The following is a 12,659-nucleotide window of genomic DNA, read 5'->3' as shown; positions in this document are numbered from 1 at the left end:
GTATTTTATTTGGTAAGAAAATAATCCCGTGCTCCAATTGCATGTCTCGTCTCACAGCCAGAAGAAGAAAACTTTGCATATTATGATTATGGTATAATTCTTACAGATGATATTGAGTGTGCAAATCTTCTAATAGTATTTAGAGGCTCACTTTGCCTTGTTGCTATTCAGCTTAAAGGCAGTGGTATCTTTAAGTTGTTAATATGAGTAGGAATTGACTAGAACATAAGCTGTTATTCCTTAGTTATTGCTCTGCATATTCTAACTACTCTTTTATGCAGTTAGTAGTCTTCTAGGTACTTTTCCCTAGTGTGCAGCTGAAGGACTATTTGTAGAAATACAGTAGGGTTTTTTTTGTCCCGATTTACCATGTTCTTCGTTGCATATCCTATCTTCCCTTGCTACAGGAACTAAAAGGGTGATCCAAATGGTAGTTCTGCTAAGCGTAGAAATACATAATTAGCAATTAGTTCCAGTGTGTTTATACTGTTGTTGGTTGGGGGTTTTTTGGGACCTAGAGGTCATGTTATGTGATTCTAGTATTAGAATGCTGTCCTTGAACTTTGCCTTGCTGTAAATTGAAAGATTTTATATTGTTTTCCAAAATGACACCATCACCACCTCCACTGCTCCCCTCTCCCCTCCTCCCACTCCTCCCCCTGCAAAAATCCTTTCTGCAACTAGCAAATCCCATAGGTCTGACTCTAAGGCAATGCAAGCTAAAGGAACAAGCATGCAATATTAATTGAAAAAAATACTATTTTGATAAGCAAGATGACTGTTTCTGTTTTCTGGTAGGAAAAGGAATAATTTTATCAGAAATGATTGCTGATCAGTGCAAGAATAGGGAGATGTATCACTCTGAATCTCATGAAATTAAATGAAGTGCCTATGTAGAATTCACAGGATGGAAAGCAAAACAGTATGGTATTGCACTCTAAATTGTAAGGGACTGTAAGTTTTTCATCAGCTATTTTATCTGGCTGAAGATGAGATCATCAGTAGGGCAAACAAACAAACAAACAAAATTGTTATATGAATGAATCACGTCTCATGGGAAGTACCTGGTAAATGTCAAGAACTGGTCTCACGGCCTCTGATCCAAGAGTTCTGAGCTGCTGCCGTAGGTTTGTGACCACAAGCAGTGCAACATATTTTTCCTGTAATAGTGAAGTACGTTTTTCATAAATTACTAGCCAGGCAGATGGAGTGTGAGATCACTGTTAATACCATCTTGATTAGGTTGGCAGGGACTTAAAGATATGTCTTTACAGTCCTATCTTCATGTAATCTTTGTAGCTATCTGTAAAGTGAGAATGTGGTCTCAGTCTACTTTTTGCTCTCCAGATGATAGACATCTTTGGCTCTTGCTTGCAGCTTGTTATTTAAGCAGAAAAGGCCAAGGCTGCAATTTTATTTTCATAGTGCTGTTGAAGTTAAACACTTGAAAGTTTGCACAGCTCTGCTTTGTATGATACTTGTTCTGTAGTTTAAAACTTTTATAACCAGCTCTGTCAATCTAATTACTTCAGTCATATAAATAGTTTCTTTCCAGTGTCCCCTGCCTTCCATTCCTGTGACGTGAGCTTTACTTTTGTAAAAATAAGGCTCTTTCCCAGCCATTGTATCTTTTCTCCCAGTGTGGCTCCCTGAAGTTCCACACCTGAGCATTATACTTTCCCTGGTGCTGTGTCATCTGTGTACTCTGTTGGGAATGACAGTAAGGCTGGAGAGAATGAAGTTATTTTACATACTACTAACAGTGCTTCCAGTAATAAATGTCTTTGCTAATAAAGCCTTTTTCATCAGATGATGTTTTGTCAGAGGGTGTAGTATTCAGAGGCCATTCCTTTTCCTTGGGGTATTCTGTGAGGAAATGTGGGGGGAAGGCATTTGGAAGTGGGTGTGTAAACAGATAGACACTTCACTTAGAGAGGGAGAGACTGAGGCAGCACACATGCTTCAGTGCACTGCCAGCCACCCAAAATGAGTGGAACCACATGGGCCTGTAATGGAGGTGAGGGATCTTTCTTCCTTGGAGCACTGAAGATGAAACAGAATTGACTGAAGGATGCAGCAGACCGAGGCTGGGTGGAGCTGAGCCCCAGGGAAGGATGCAGGACTGCCCTCAGGTGTCCTGAATGGACTTTATTTGTGGCCACTACTTTCCTGACCTCAGGTGCGCATGGAAGGCAGCATTGGGCACTCCACACTGCATCTTGGACCTGCTGCAAGATTGCAGTGGTGAACAAATCAACCAGATCTGGTGACACTGCACAGTGTTTAGGAATCACTCTGGTTCTTCTCCCGTGGAACCAGCTTATTTTGCACCAAACAGAACTGTCCCCTTTTAAATGGGAGTTGAGCGAGCTGTGTATTTGAAGTATGCTGTTAGTCACTTAATGCTCGTGCCCTGACACTGAGACTCACAAAAAGCTGTGCTGTGGTATGTAACCGTACACTTGAAGATAAATGAAGGCGGTGTAATTACACTGGGGGGAAGTTCATTGTGAAAACTTAAAACCGGTTGATACTGGTTTCCAGGGATAAATTCAGAAGTGTGAGCTTACTTGAATTGGCTGGTTCAAAATCAGTTCAGCTCTTTTCAGGTAGAGAGAAGCAGTTGCGAGTAATCAAGCTGCTGTAGCTTAAACAGATACTCCTGATTGACTGAGTCACGGTAACTGCGTGGGTGTGCATTTCTAGCCCACTTCAACTGCAAAATAAAATATGTTAATTTAAATTGCTTCTGCTTAGGCATTTATGCAGTCAGAACCAGTTTTAAAATAATTTGGCTTCACTTTAAAAAAAAAAAACAACAAAAAACCCCACCAAAAATCCCCAGTGTGGCCTCATAACACTGTTTTCAGCTGGTCCACTGTTGCATAAGTGGAAGCAACGCTGCCTTGTGTAAACCACTTTGATCGTCATCGTTATTTGGGAAAGCAGAGTGGGGTAGAGTTCTACTTCAGTTCTACTTAAGGAACATGTGTGACTTTACTGATCAAAAAAAAAAACCCAAAAAACTTCTCACATACGCAATGAGTATGTAGGTAATCACACAGCACATTTGGGATGAAGTATCTCTAAGAATTGGCCCTTTGCCTTCATTTTGATCTTTATATGGGGAATAATTGGGAAGAGCTGTATCCCTTCTCAGTAGCCTTTGAGCTTTAGCCAAAAATGATGTCACCTGGAATTTCTTTCCTATCTTGAAAGATAGTGCTTTCTAAGCACTCTGTGGTACAGCTACCATTTTTCTTTGAAAAGAAAAAGCAAATTTTAGTTATTATGAGAAGGTAAAGTTTTATAAACCTTATTTTATTTTCTCTGCAGAAGTAATTATTGGTTTACCTTGGCTATTGTAAATGGAGAATCTGCTACTTTTTCCTAGTCTTAATGTTTCAGTGGGCCAGAGAAGAGATTTTTTTATTTTGGGGTTTTAAATATCTTCAAAACATGAAAATTAAAAGGTTTCAGGGGAATAATGTTAGGGGTTTAAAGAGTTCTAAGGACACTCTTTAAAGAAATAGATAGGAAAATATATATGTCTGTTTTAAGTGAGATTAAATTATGCATCAAAATGCCTTGGCATTAGACATGACCTTGTGGGCAACTCCAGAAATAACTTTTCAATTAAAGTCAATTTTTTTAAAAAAATTGTTAGAGCAGTGAATGACATGGACCCAGAGATAAGCATTTAACTCTACGTACTTGTAATTACAGTGTGAATTTTATTCCAAAATAATAGTAGTGGAATTGAATAAATAATGTTCATTCAACCCTGAAAATACTTGTGGAGAGAAAAAGGCATCTCTGTGTAATATACAGCACATGCAAATACATCTGTGGAAATTAAAATTCAAATCTAATATGTATAAGAAATATAATAATTTCCAATTATGTCTGCGTAGGACCTGGTATAAGCATGTAAGGTCTAAGTTTATAGCCAGGCCTGAGAATTATCATGCTGGTGTGATATACCCAGTTACTTAAATAAAATTTGGGTGTTTCCATGAAGACAAAGCAATGCCCAGACAAAACCTATGCAGAAATCTCTTATTTTTATTCTCCCCCTTTGCATGACAGGGCAAATAGCAAACTAGTTGTAATGGCGGGAAGAATGGATGGTACTTTGGTACTTTTTGAAGTATTGTAAATAAAAGACTCTGTAGCATGATGAAGTGCATCAAGTTTGATCTTTTGCAGCTTCAAGGAATGTAATTAAGGGGGAGTTGTGTTTATTTTGCAGTCATATATTTTGTTATATTATCTAAGCATATATAAGTACTTGTCAGGAGCCAAACCCCACAGAAGTGGGATTTCTACCCCTGCAGAACAAAAAGTCAGTCGGTGCTCCAAAATACTAAAATTCCAAATATAAAACAAGGAACAGCAGATGGATGCAAACAGATGGGGGGAGTATGAGAAAACAATGAGACAGTATTAGCCTGTAGTACAGGCAGTGGTCTCAGCACATCAACAACTAATCCATTGTCAAGGTTAGATTTTTACTCTCTTCTCTCTTTTTCTCTTCCTCCCTCCTTTCATCCCTCCTTTTTTTTTAAGGCATGGTGAAGGAGAGTTTTAAGGAGAGTTTAAAAGGGAACTAGTTTGGCAAACAGAGAGAAATTAGAAATGCTTTTGAGAACTGGTGCTGAAATTGTGACAGTAGAAGGATGGATGGCATTTTGATACTGAATAAAGAGTGATAACAAGGATGATGGTAGGCTGCAGGAACAGACCATGCTGAAAAACTACCTATAGCTGATGTTGATAGGGCTGGGTAAGAAATGAGGAATACCAAGGAAAGAATGATATGATGGACAAAAATGAACTGTTCAGCAGTTTTGGGGATGACATTTTTAGGGTAAACCTTCATTTATTGGGACCAAGGAAGGGATAATAAATTGTTCACATAAATCTCTATGTGACCAAACTTATTTTTAAGGTGATACTCCCCTTAGATAAGATGTAGTGAGAACGAACAAAGCCTTAAGGAAAGCCTCAGAAAAACAGGTTTCTCATATGGAATGGGTAAACAAGAGGGAGAGTGAAGAGACATCAAGCTAAGGTGGGGTGTGTGTATGCAAGTACACAGGTGTGTTTGTACATATATGCAAAAAACTTAATTTTTCATATGGATATAAGCAAAAGCATGTGTCAGTGTTTTGAAAATGGTGTGTTCTGCTAGTTGTCTGCTATTTGTGTGACAAAAAAGGTCATCAGAGAAGTGTGTCTGTGGAGTGCAGAGTAGCAATAATAGAAAAAGGTATTTTTAAGCGGTGTGTTCATTAAATTTTGATATGAAAAGAAAAAAAATAGGAACAGCAATTGAACAGGCAAAGGTTGGGACAGAATTGTTTGTCTTGTGAAGGAAAGACCAAGGTAAGAATAAGAAATCAAGGTTAAATTGTAATGCAAATAGATAGATACAGATCTGTATATAGACAGCATTCTATGTATTTAAAAGTGCATATATTCTAAACAATACAAGCAGTGCCTTGATACTCTTTTTAATATAATTTGTTATTTACAAGAAGTTATCCTTTGTGCTAAAACTCAGTCTGTATTAAAAATAATTTCTCAGATATGCAACCTTCTGTTCATTTTTTAGTGCAATTTTTTATGGATGCTAGTATGTTTAGTATTCTTGTCTAGCTGTATCAACACACTGCTGAAGTTGAAACCTTTCATATATGAAATAATAAAATGATTTTAGTACTCTTTCTATTTCTTTTTTTGTGCTGAATGACTGCATTTAGGAAAATGATACTGGTGATTATATGGTTAAAGTTATAGAATTCAAACTTTAAACTTTTTAATAAAATCTGAACAGATGATCTGTGCTTTTTTTTTTTTTTTTGGAACTGGCAGGTTTCAGGCCCTCTAATTGGCTTCCCAGCTTTGCAGAGTAATTACAGCTTCAAGCAAACTTTGTCATCTGTGGTTCAGAATGGTGTAAAGTAAACAGAACGTTTTGAAATACAGTTTGTAGTTAGAGTTGCTCAGGAGAGTTTTAACTAGCATAACTACTTAATTTAGATAGTAGCAGTTATTTGAAAAAGATAGTCTAACATTTTAGAATTGTTGGATTGTTGTAGGTATGGAGATGGAAGTTAACCTCCGGTATGTACCTGACTTCGATGGGGTTTTTGTTTGTTTATTTGTTTGGGGTTTTATTTATTTGTGTTTAGAGAAATTCAAGATTAGAGAAACATTCATTGCATTTCTTTATACTGTCTTAATTTATTTTCCCCCCCATTTTCTGTATACATCCAGAAATGGCCAAAGGAGTGCTACACACTTTTTGGAACAGAGTTGTCAATTTCTGTTACTGATTTTGTATTTTGCTGCTTTGAACAAGTGTTCTCCCTCAAGGTTTTTCCTCCCCTCTAATTTTAAAGGGGAAAATTCTCATGACTGATGTTTCATCCCAGGAAGACAGAACTCTTTAGGATTAAAATGTGTAATTCCAAGTCGTAGATGGCTAGCATACAAGAACACAAAGTTGAGTCTGTCTGTTTACTGGCTTACTCATCTTTTTGAATGCTAATTTAGACTTCCAACTGTTTAGAGTTGAGATTCAGCCCTTTAATTACATATGTTTATGTATAGTAGCAAACTTGAAGACATTATGGTAGAATGTTCTCTACTCTTGGTAATGACCCAACTATCACTCGAGCATTCGGAGCCAGCTCTCAGTAGCCAGTTTCACTCTTTCTTCTGTGCTTTTGTAGTTTCCAAACTATCCACTCTGTCTAAGACTACTATAGTTTTTCCACTAATTAGTAGAAAAATATTTTGGTAATTAGCAGTTACTGTGTATTACAGCACTTATTCATCTTAATAGATTTTTTTTTTCCCTAGTGGTAGGTGAAAGACATTCACAAAGAAGTTTTTATTCATGTTGCAGTCATGGCAGAAATACCGTTTCTCCCATACATTTGTGTGCAGCAGCACATGAAACATGTGGGCCTACTAAATGTCAGCAGACTTCAGTTACTTTTACCTACTCAAGAAGGATGGGTAGCACACCACTTTAAGAAATACACTGGTCCTCCACTTCTTTCTGAAACTCTTCTTGCTTCAGAAGTGAAGGATATGAACGTATTCGTTTTTAACCTTCCATGAGGAAATCAAATCTTTAGCCACTTGTAACAAGATATTACAAAAGCTAATTAAGTTTTGCTAGGTTTTATTTTTCAATAATATCCTTCAGTGATAGGGAAATGGCATTTTGGGGGTTATGTGTTTGGAGGTTTTTTTTTTTTATGTTTTCAGTTCCATTTTCATTTTTTTTAATTTTACTTACCTTTAGTTTATTTTTTATTACCTTTAGTTGATTTGGTTAGTCATCTGTAATAAAAATTCAGAGAGTAAGTACTTTTTTGTAGTACCGGGTCTTATTATGTGCATCCATATGTTTTGTTCTGGTTAATAATGTGCATTATCACTTCGAGGACTGACTGAAAAAAATTCATATAATCATATAGTAGATACAGGTTTACTACATAATGTATGTAACAATGTAAGTATTTATTACACTATATATAGTATACTCCTTCTGTATAAGTAAAGACCATGTTATAGACAGCACTTGGACATAGGCAGATGTAATTCTATTCTAATTTTTTCATACTTCAGTTGAAAAACTTAAAGTAATGCAATTTAGATATATGCATTTTTTATGTATTTGTGAAGAGAAAATAAATGGTCAAATTCAAAGTCTTCAGTTCCATTACAGGCACTGGAGAGGATGTGCTTTTTTATTGGTACAGATTTTTCTGCGAGTTTGTCTCTGTACCTTTTTGCCTTCAGGTTTTCCTAATGCACACTTAGTCACCTCACTTTTCTCCCTGTGCATTGGATTTTGCCTCAGTGAGGTATTTTCTTTTTTGTGTTATCCAAGGAAGAGGATAAGGCATTATGAATATAGGTGAAAGAGCTTTTCATTTAGCACGTGTAGAGGCAGGAGATAGCTGTAGCCTCTGGTTATACTCGATGCATAGATTTTTGATGATTTTATTCTTTAGTAATTGTAATTGTAATTGTAATTTTTTACCCTCCTCCCACTGCACTCTTATCCTTCCCACATGTACTGTGGCCAGATGCCTTACATTTTCACAGGAATACTGAAAGGATATCAAAGGTCTTGGTTTGCCAAGTTTTAAGTCTCCTCTCCAAAAAGCAGTATTTTCCAGCAGTGTGCAGCTTTAGGCAGACACCCAGTAAAGAAAATTTCAACCTACGTGATTGAAGTGTGATAGGATTAAAGATGAGCGGATGGTTTTGTCAGGAGTAGGATGAGGTAATCTTAGAGCAGACAATGCTTTTAGGCTCTTCTGTTAGGAAGGTAGCCCATGCGTTCCTTGGAGCTACGGCTGAGGAAGTTAAGAAGAAATAGCCTATTAACCCTAGATTCTCAGTCATTGTGATCACAGTTGTACTTCGACCATATCCCTGAAGATGGGGGTTTCTTTGATCTCATGACTAATATTTGCACCCAGTTTAAGTAAGCTAAGCAGCTCCGCTTCATTGTGCTTGATTCTCTTCTAGCTTTTGTGGTAAATTCCCTCTTCCTGTTTCCATCCTGCTGTAGCTTTTTCCTCTACGTGTTGAGGATGGCTCTCATCCCATCCAAGACTTTGGAGAGTGTATATAAGCATTGAGGGTGAACTGCTGTTTCACTTTGTTAGTGGAATGTTTGTTAAATGGAATGTCATCTCCTCGACAAGTGAGCAGTGTGACTTACATAATAATTTATGTATGGAGTATATCTAAGTTTGGTCATTGAGGAATACGCATCTGCATAGGGCAGTATTTACTCCTCTTTTGTTCCTTATACATGTGTCTATTAAGCTTCTGAGGTGTTCAGCAGGAGAAAAACAGTATCAATAGACATACCCACTTCCACTCTTCTTGGCTGTTCCAAATAAAAAAATTACAGTGGATGATAGCTGAGGTTTCAGGATCCTGAATTTGTGAAGAAAAATTATGTCAAGCCAAAATAACTTATTTCTGTGAAGGAAAAGCTTGCCTTGTGCAGTGGTACATATCATGTGACTTTTGTAAAGCGTTGACATTAACTGAAATAAATAAAATGTAATTCACCAAGAATAAGTGCAAGGTTTTATGCTATAGAAAAGTCAGCTAAAAGGTGTGGGTCAAGTGGTAGGTGGTAGCTATACCAAAAGGAGGTAACAGCAGATTGTAAGTGAACATACCATTATTGATTGATTTGTGAACGAGATGAATCATTTTAGATCACATGTTTGATCTGGATCAGCTTTGAATGAGTGATAGCATTCCAGAAAATGAGATGTGATGTTTGTGTCTATTTGTGGTAGCTGTAGGAAAACAAGTTAGACTTTTGATAGAGTAACCTTAACTTCAGAAGAGTGTTTAAATATATTTGCATGAATAAGGAGTTCTAGTTGGTCAGTGTTTTGCAGTTGTAATGTTTAATGCATCATAAAACTAATACATAGTGTCATTGAACATTGCCTGAATTGCCAGTGTTGGGGTCTTGCAACAAAAGGGTAATAGGCGGTTTATGGTATGTCTAGAACTGTGGGACAAGGAAGATCTTGGATCTGAAAGCACAACCTGTGAGGACAGATTGGTTGAACTGACTTAGGCCAGAGAAGACTGAAGAGAGATAAAACAGTGTTCAAATGTCTAAAAGGGATAGCTGCTGAAAAGGTAAAGTAACTTAGTAGGACAAAAACAGATATGCTGAATTTACAGGAACAGTTGCATTAAATCCTAGGAAAAATCATCCAGCTATAAACATAATTTGTTTATACTTGGATGGAATAGTTTGCTTACAAGGGTTTTGAAATTACTACTTTTTGTGGATTTTAGAAAGAGTGTAGAGAAATAGTTGTGAGAAGTAGCATAGGTAGATCTGATTCTGCCCTGGGGCATAAAGAGGACTAGGTAATTTCCTGGGGCAGCCCCACTGGGGGTGTGTGTGTGGTTGTTCTACGTTTAATAATCAGACTAATTTCAACATCTGAATTTTCTTTGATAGGGTATTTTACAATAAATCTAATCCTGAAGTGACGGTACTATCAGTAACTGTGACATGGTTTCCATTCAAGGGAAAATGTCATATTCCTCCTGCCAGGTGCAGATGGAAAAATATGCCTGTGGCTACTGCTGTTTCCTTGGCATACTATAGCAATCTGGGATCTAATACTCTTCTTACCCTCATAACACAGACTGAGTTCACAAATGGAGATGGCACTCTTTATATGGACAATAATACAGATTTCACCAATTCCTCTGACTGCTTTCTTCACCCTATGATTATTACCTGCTACCTTTTGTTCAAACCTGTGATTATATTGCTGTTCTATATTTCCTTGTATGTGCTGGATACATCCTGAATGGGTATACATAAGCTGTGTGTATTTCATTTAAGTAATTTTATTTGCTCTTCACCCATTAACTGGCAATGTATAAAAAAGGCAATCTCATGTATTTCTCTAGAATGTCAGCTAATGAAAACAGAGCGACCAAAGCCAAACACATTTATTATCAGATGTCTTCAGTGGACCACTGTCATAGAGAGGACGTTCCACGTAGACACTCCGGAGGAACGGTGAGGGTTTTATTCTTTTTTTTTTGCTTTTCTTGTTCCTTACGCCAAAGCCTCATCAGAGTCTCTGCTGGGCCTGCACAGCAATCAGCACTTGGAACTCTAACATTCTGAGCACATCTGAGCAGTTAGTTAAAGATTTTTAAGTCAGCTTCTGTAAAATAATATCTGAGCTCACAGCTAGTGTAAGAGTTGCCTGCAAGTAGGTGGAATGAGTGTGTTCAAATAAGCCAAGACTATGTCATGATATGTCTCTGAAGTGTTAAATTTTGAACAACCACAGCCTGGATTGAAGTATTTCCAGCCTTGCTGTCTTACTCTTCCTAATGTGCTCCTTTCTGGCACAGAAAGCAGTATGCTTATTGTAATTTATTTTGTGTTTGCTTATTAGTTTTTCCTGCTCCAGTAAACACTCACAAACTCTTTAAGAATTAACTTTTTTAATGCACAAAAAGCATATAGAAGATATGTGATGGTGTACCTTCCTAAAATGTTCTATATTCTGTCTCCGATTAGCTGACGCACTGCATCTTCCCTCTGTGGACATCTGTCCTGTTGAGACTAGTACTGTGATTTGGCTGTTGTTGTATTTATCAATAAATAAGCAAGAACTTCGCTTTTTCTGTTGTTTCTCTTTCATTAGTATGTTCACTTAGAATTTGTTTTATTCTACCTTCATGCTATTTCTCCAGCCTGTCTTTCTTCTGTACCTCCCACTGCATTCTGTAATAAATATCACCAGACTCTTCCTGTCTCTCTTGCTGGATGAGTAAAAATCAGCTGGTAGTGCACTTGTGTGGGGCTATGGCATGCTCATGGGCCGGCTGGTGTGTCTGTGCTGGTCAGCCAGCACACAGAATGGGCTCAGCTGGCCCTGCTTGTCCTTCCACAGAAACCCTCATCTGGGCCTGCTCCTCAGTGCAGCCACTGGTTTTTAGGATGCTTGTAGGAGTTTAGTTATCTTTGAGGGCCTTTTTGGAGGGGAATTTGAAAAAAAATCTGTAAGTTGAGTTTTAAGAGGAGACAAACAAAGAGCTGAACACATGATATGGTTTAATAAATCTTATTTATTTGCTGTGAAAATGTCTTGCAGGGAGGGGGAATACCAAAGTCTCTTAAAATAGCAAGTTATTATCAGATCATGTTGCATAAGAGATGACATCCTATGCTCTTAGGTGTATTATACATAGAACAAGTATTTTCAAGTTTCCACTAGTAAAATACTTACAAAATTAGAGACTGCTAGTTCTTTAAATTAACCATACAGTGATCCTTTCTGATTAGTTTTACCACCTTTAAGAAAATGCAGAATTTGGAAGGAAATTGAAGTGATTAATTTATTAAAGTCTTCTGCTGTGTAACATGAGAATTGAAAATAAAAACAATGTAGCATATGAAAAACATTATAAACCATGTAACATATTTTATGAGTTTCTAATAGGGATGTTGGCTTGTTCATGATAGGGAAGAATGGACAGAAGCAATCCAGGCTGTAGCAGACAGACTTCAGAGGCAAGAAGAGGAGAGAATGAACTGTAGTCCAACCTCACAGATAGACAATATAGGAGAAGAAGAGATGGATGCTTCAACAACCCATCATAAAAGAAAGGTAATGACATTAAAAAATAACTGACAGGGCTCATATGTAACTAACTTTTGTAGAATGGTTTAGTTGGGTAAAACAATATCCTGGGAATAGTATTTCTACATAAATTTCACAGTATTAGAAGCAGAAGGTATTTATTTGTTTTAATTCAATAAAGCTGAACTGCTCTAGTTTTATTTATTTATGCTGTCTGATAGAGCACTTCTGAAAAACAAAGTTCAACCATTCAGGCACATGTTAACATTCTGCTTATTGTTTGACTGTTATTTCATCCTTTTGTTTGTTTGCTCTTTTAGAAGTATGGTAATAAAATATTTTCTTTAGACAAGTACATTTTCCCTCTTTCTCATGCAAATAATACTGAGTACAAATTAGATAATTTGCATGAGAAAGGTTAGCAGGATTTTCATGTTTAATGACCTTGTTTTTTGCTAACTGGGAAAATAA

General features: G+C 36.9%; 1 protein-coding gene across 2 annotated transcripts in view; it reads left to right on the top strand.

The window, feature by feature from the left end:
• AKT3 (AKT serine/threonine kinase 3) overlaps positions 1 to 12,659 on the top strand; it is a 145,811-nt gene that overhangs the window by 78,890 nt on the left and 54,262 nt on the right. For both annotated transcript variants that reach the window (XM_027887313.1, XM_027887312.1), the window contains exons 4-5: positions 10,498 to 10,609; positions 12,071 to 12,215. In XM_027887313.1, the coding sequence (XP_027743114.1) occupies positions 10,498 to 10,609; positions 12,071 to 12,215 (257 nt within the window). The remainder of the gene's footprint in view (positions 1 to 10,497; positions 10,610 to 12,070; positions 12,216 to 12,659) is intronic.

This window comes from Empidonax traillii, unplaced genomic scaffold (genome assembly GCF_003031625.1).
Source record: "Empidonax traillii isolate 1590-97213 ecotype Southwest subspecies unplaced genomic scaffold, ASM303162v1 scaffold206:size1282135, whole genome shotgun sequence".
In the NCBI taxonomy this organism is placed as follows: Eukaryota; Metazoa; Chordata; class Aves; order Passeriformes; family Tyrannidae; genus Empidonax; species Empidonax traillii.
Note: the sequence above shows the minus strand (reverse complement) of the source record. Positions and strands in the feature narration are given on the sequence as shown.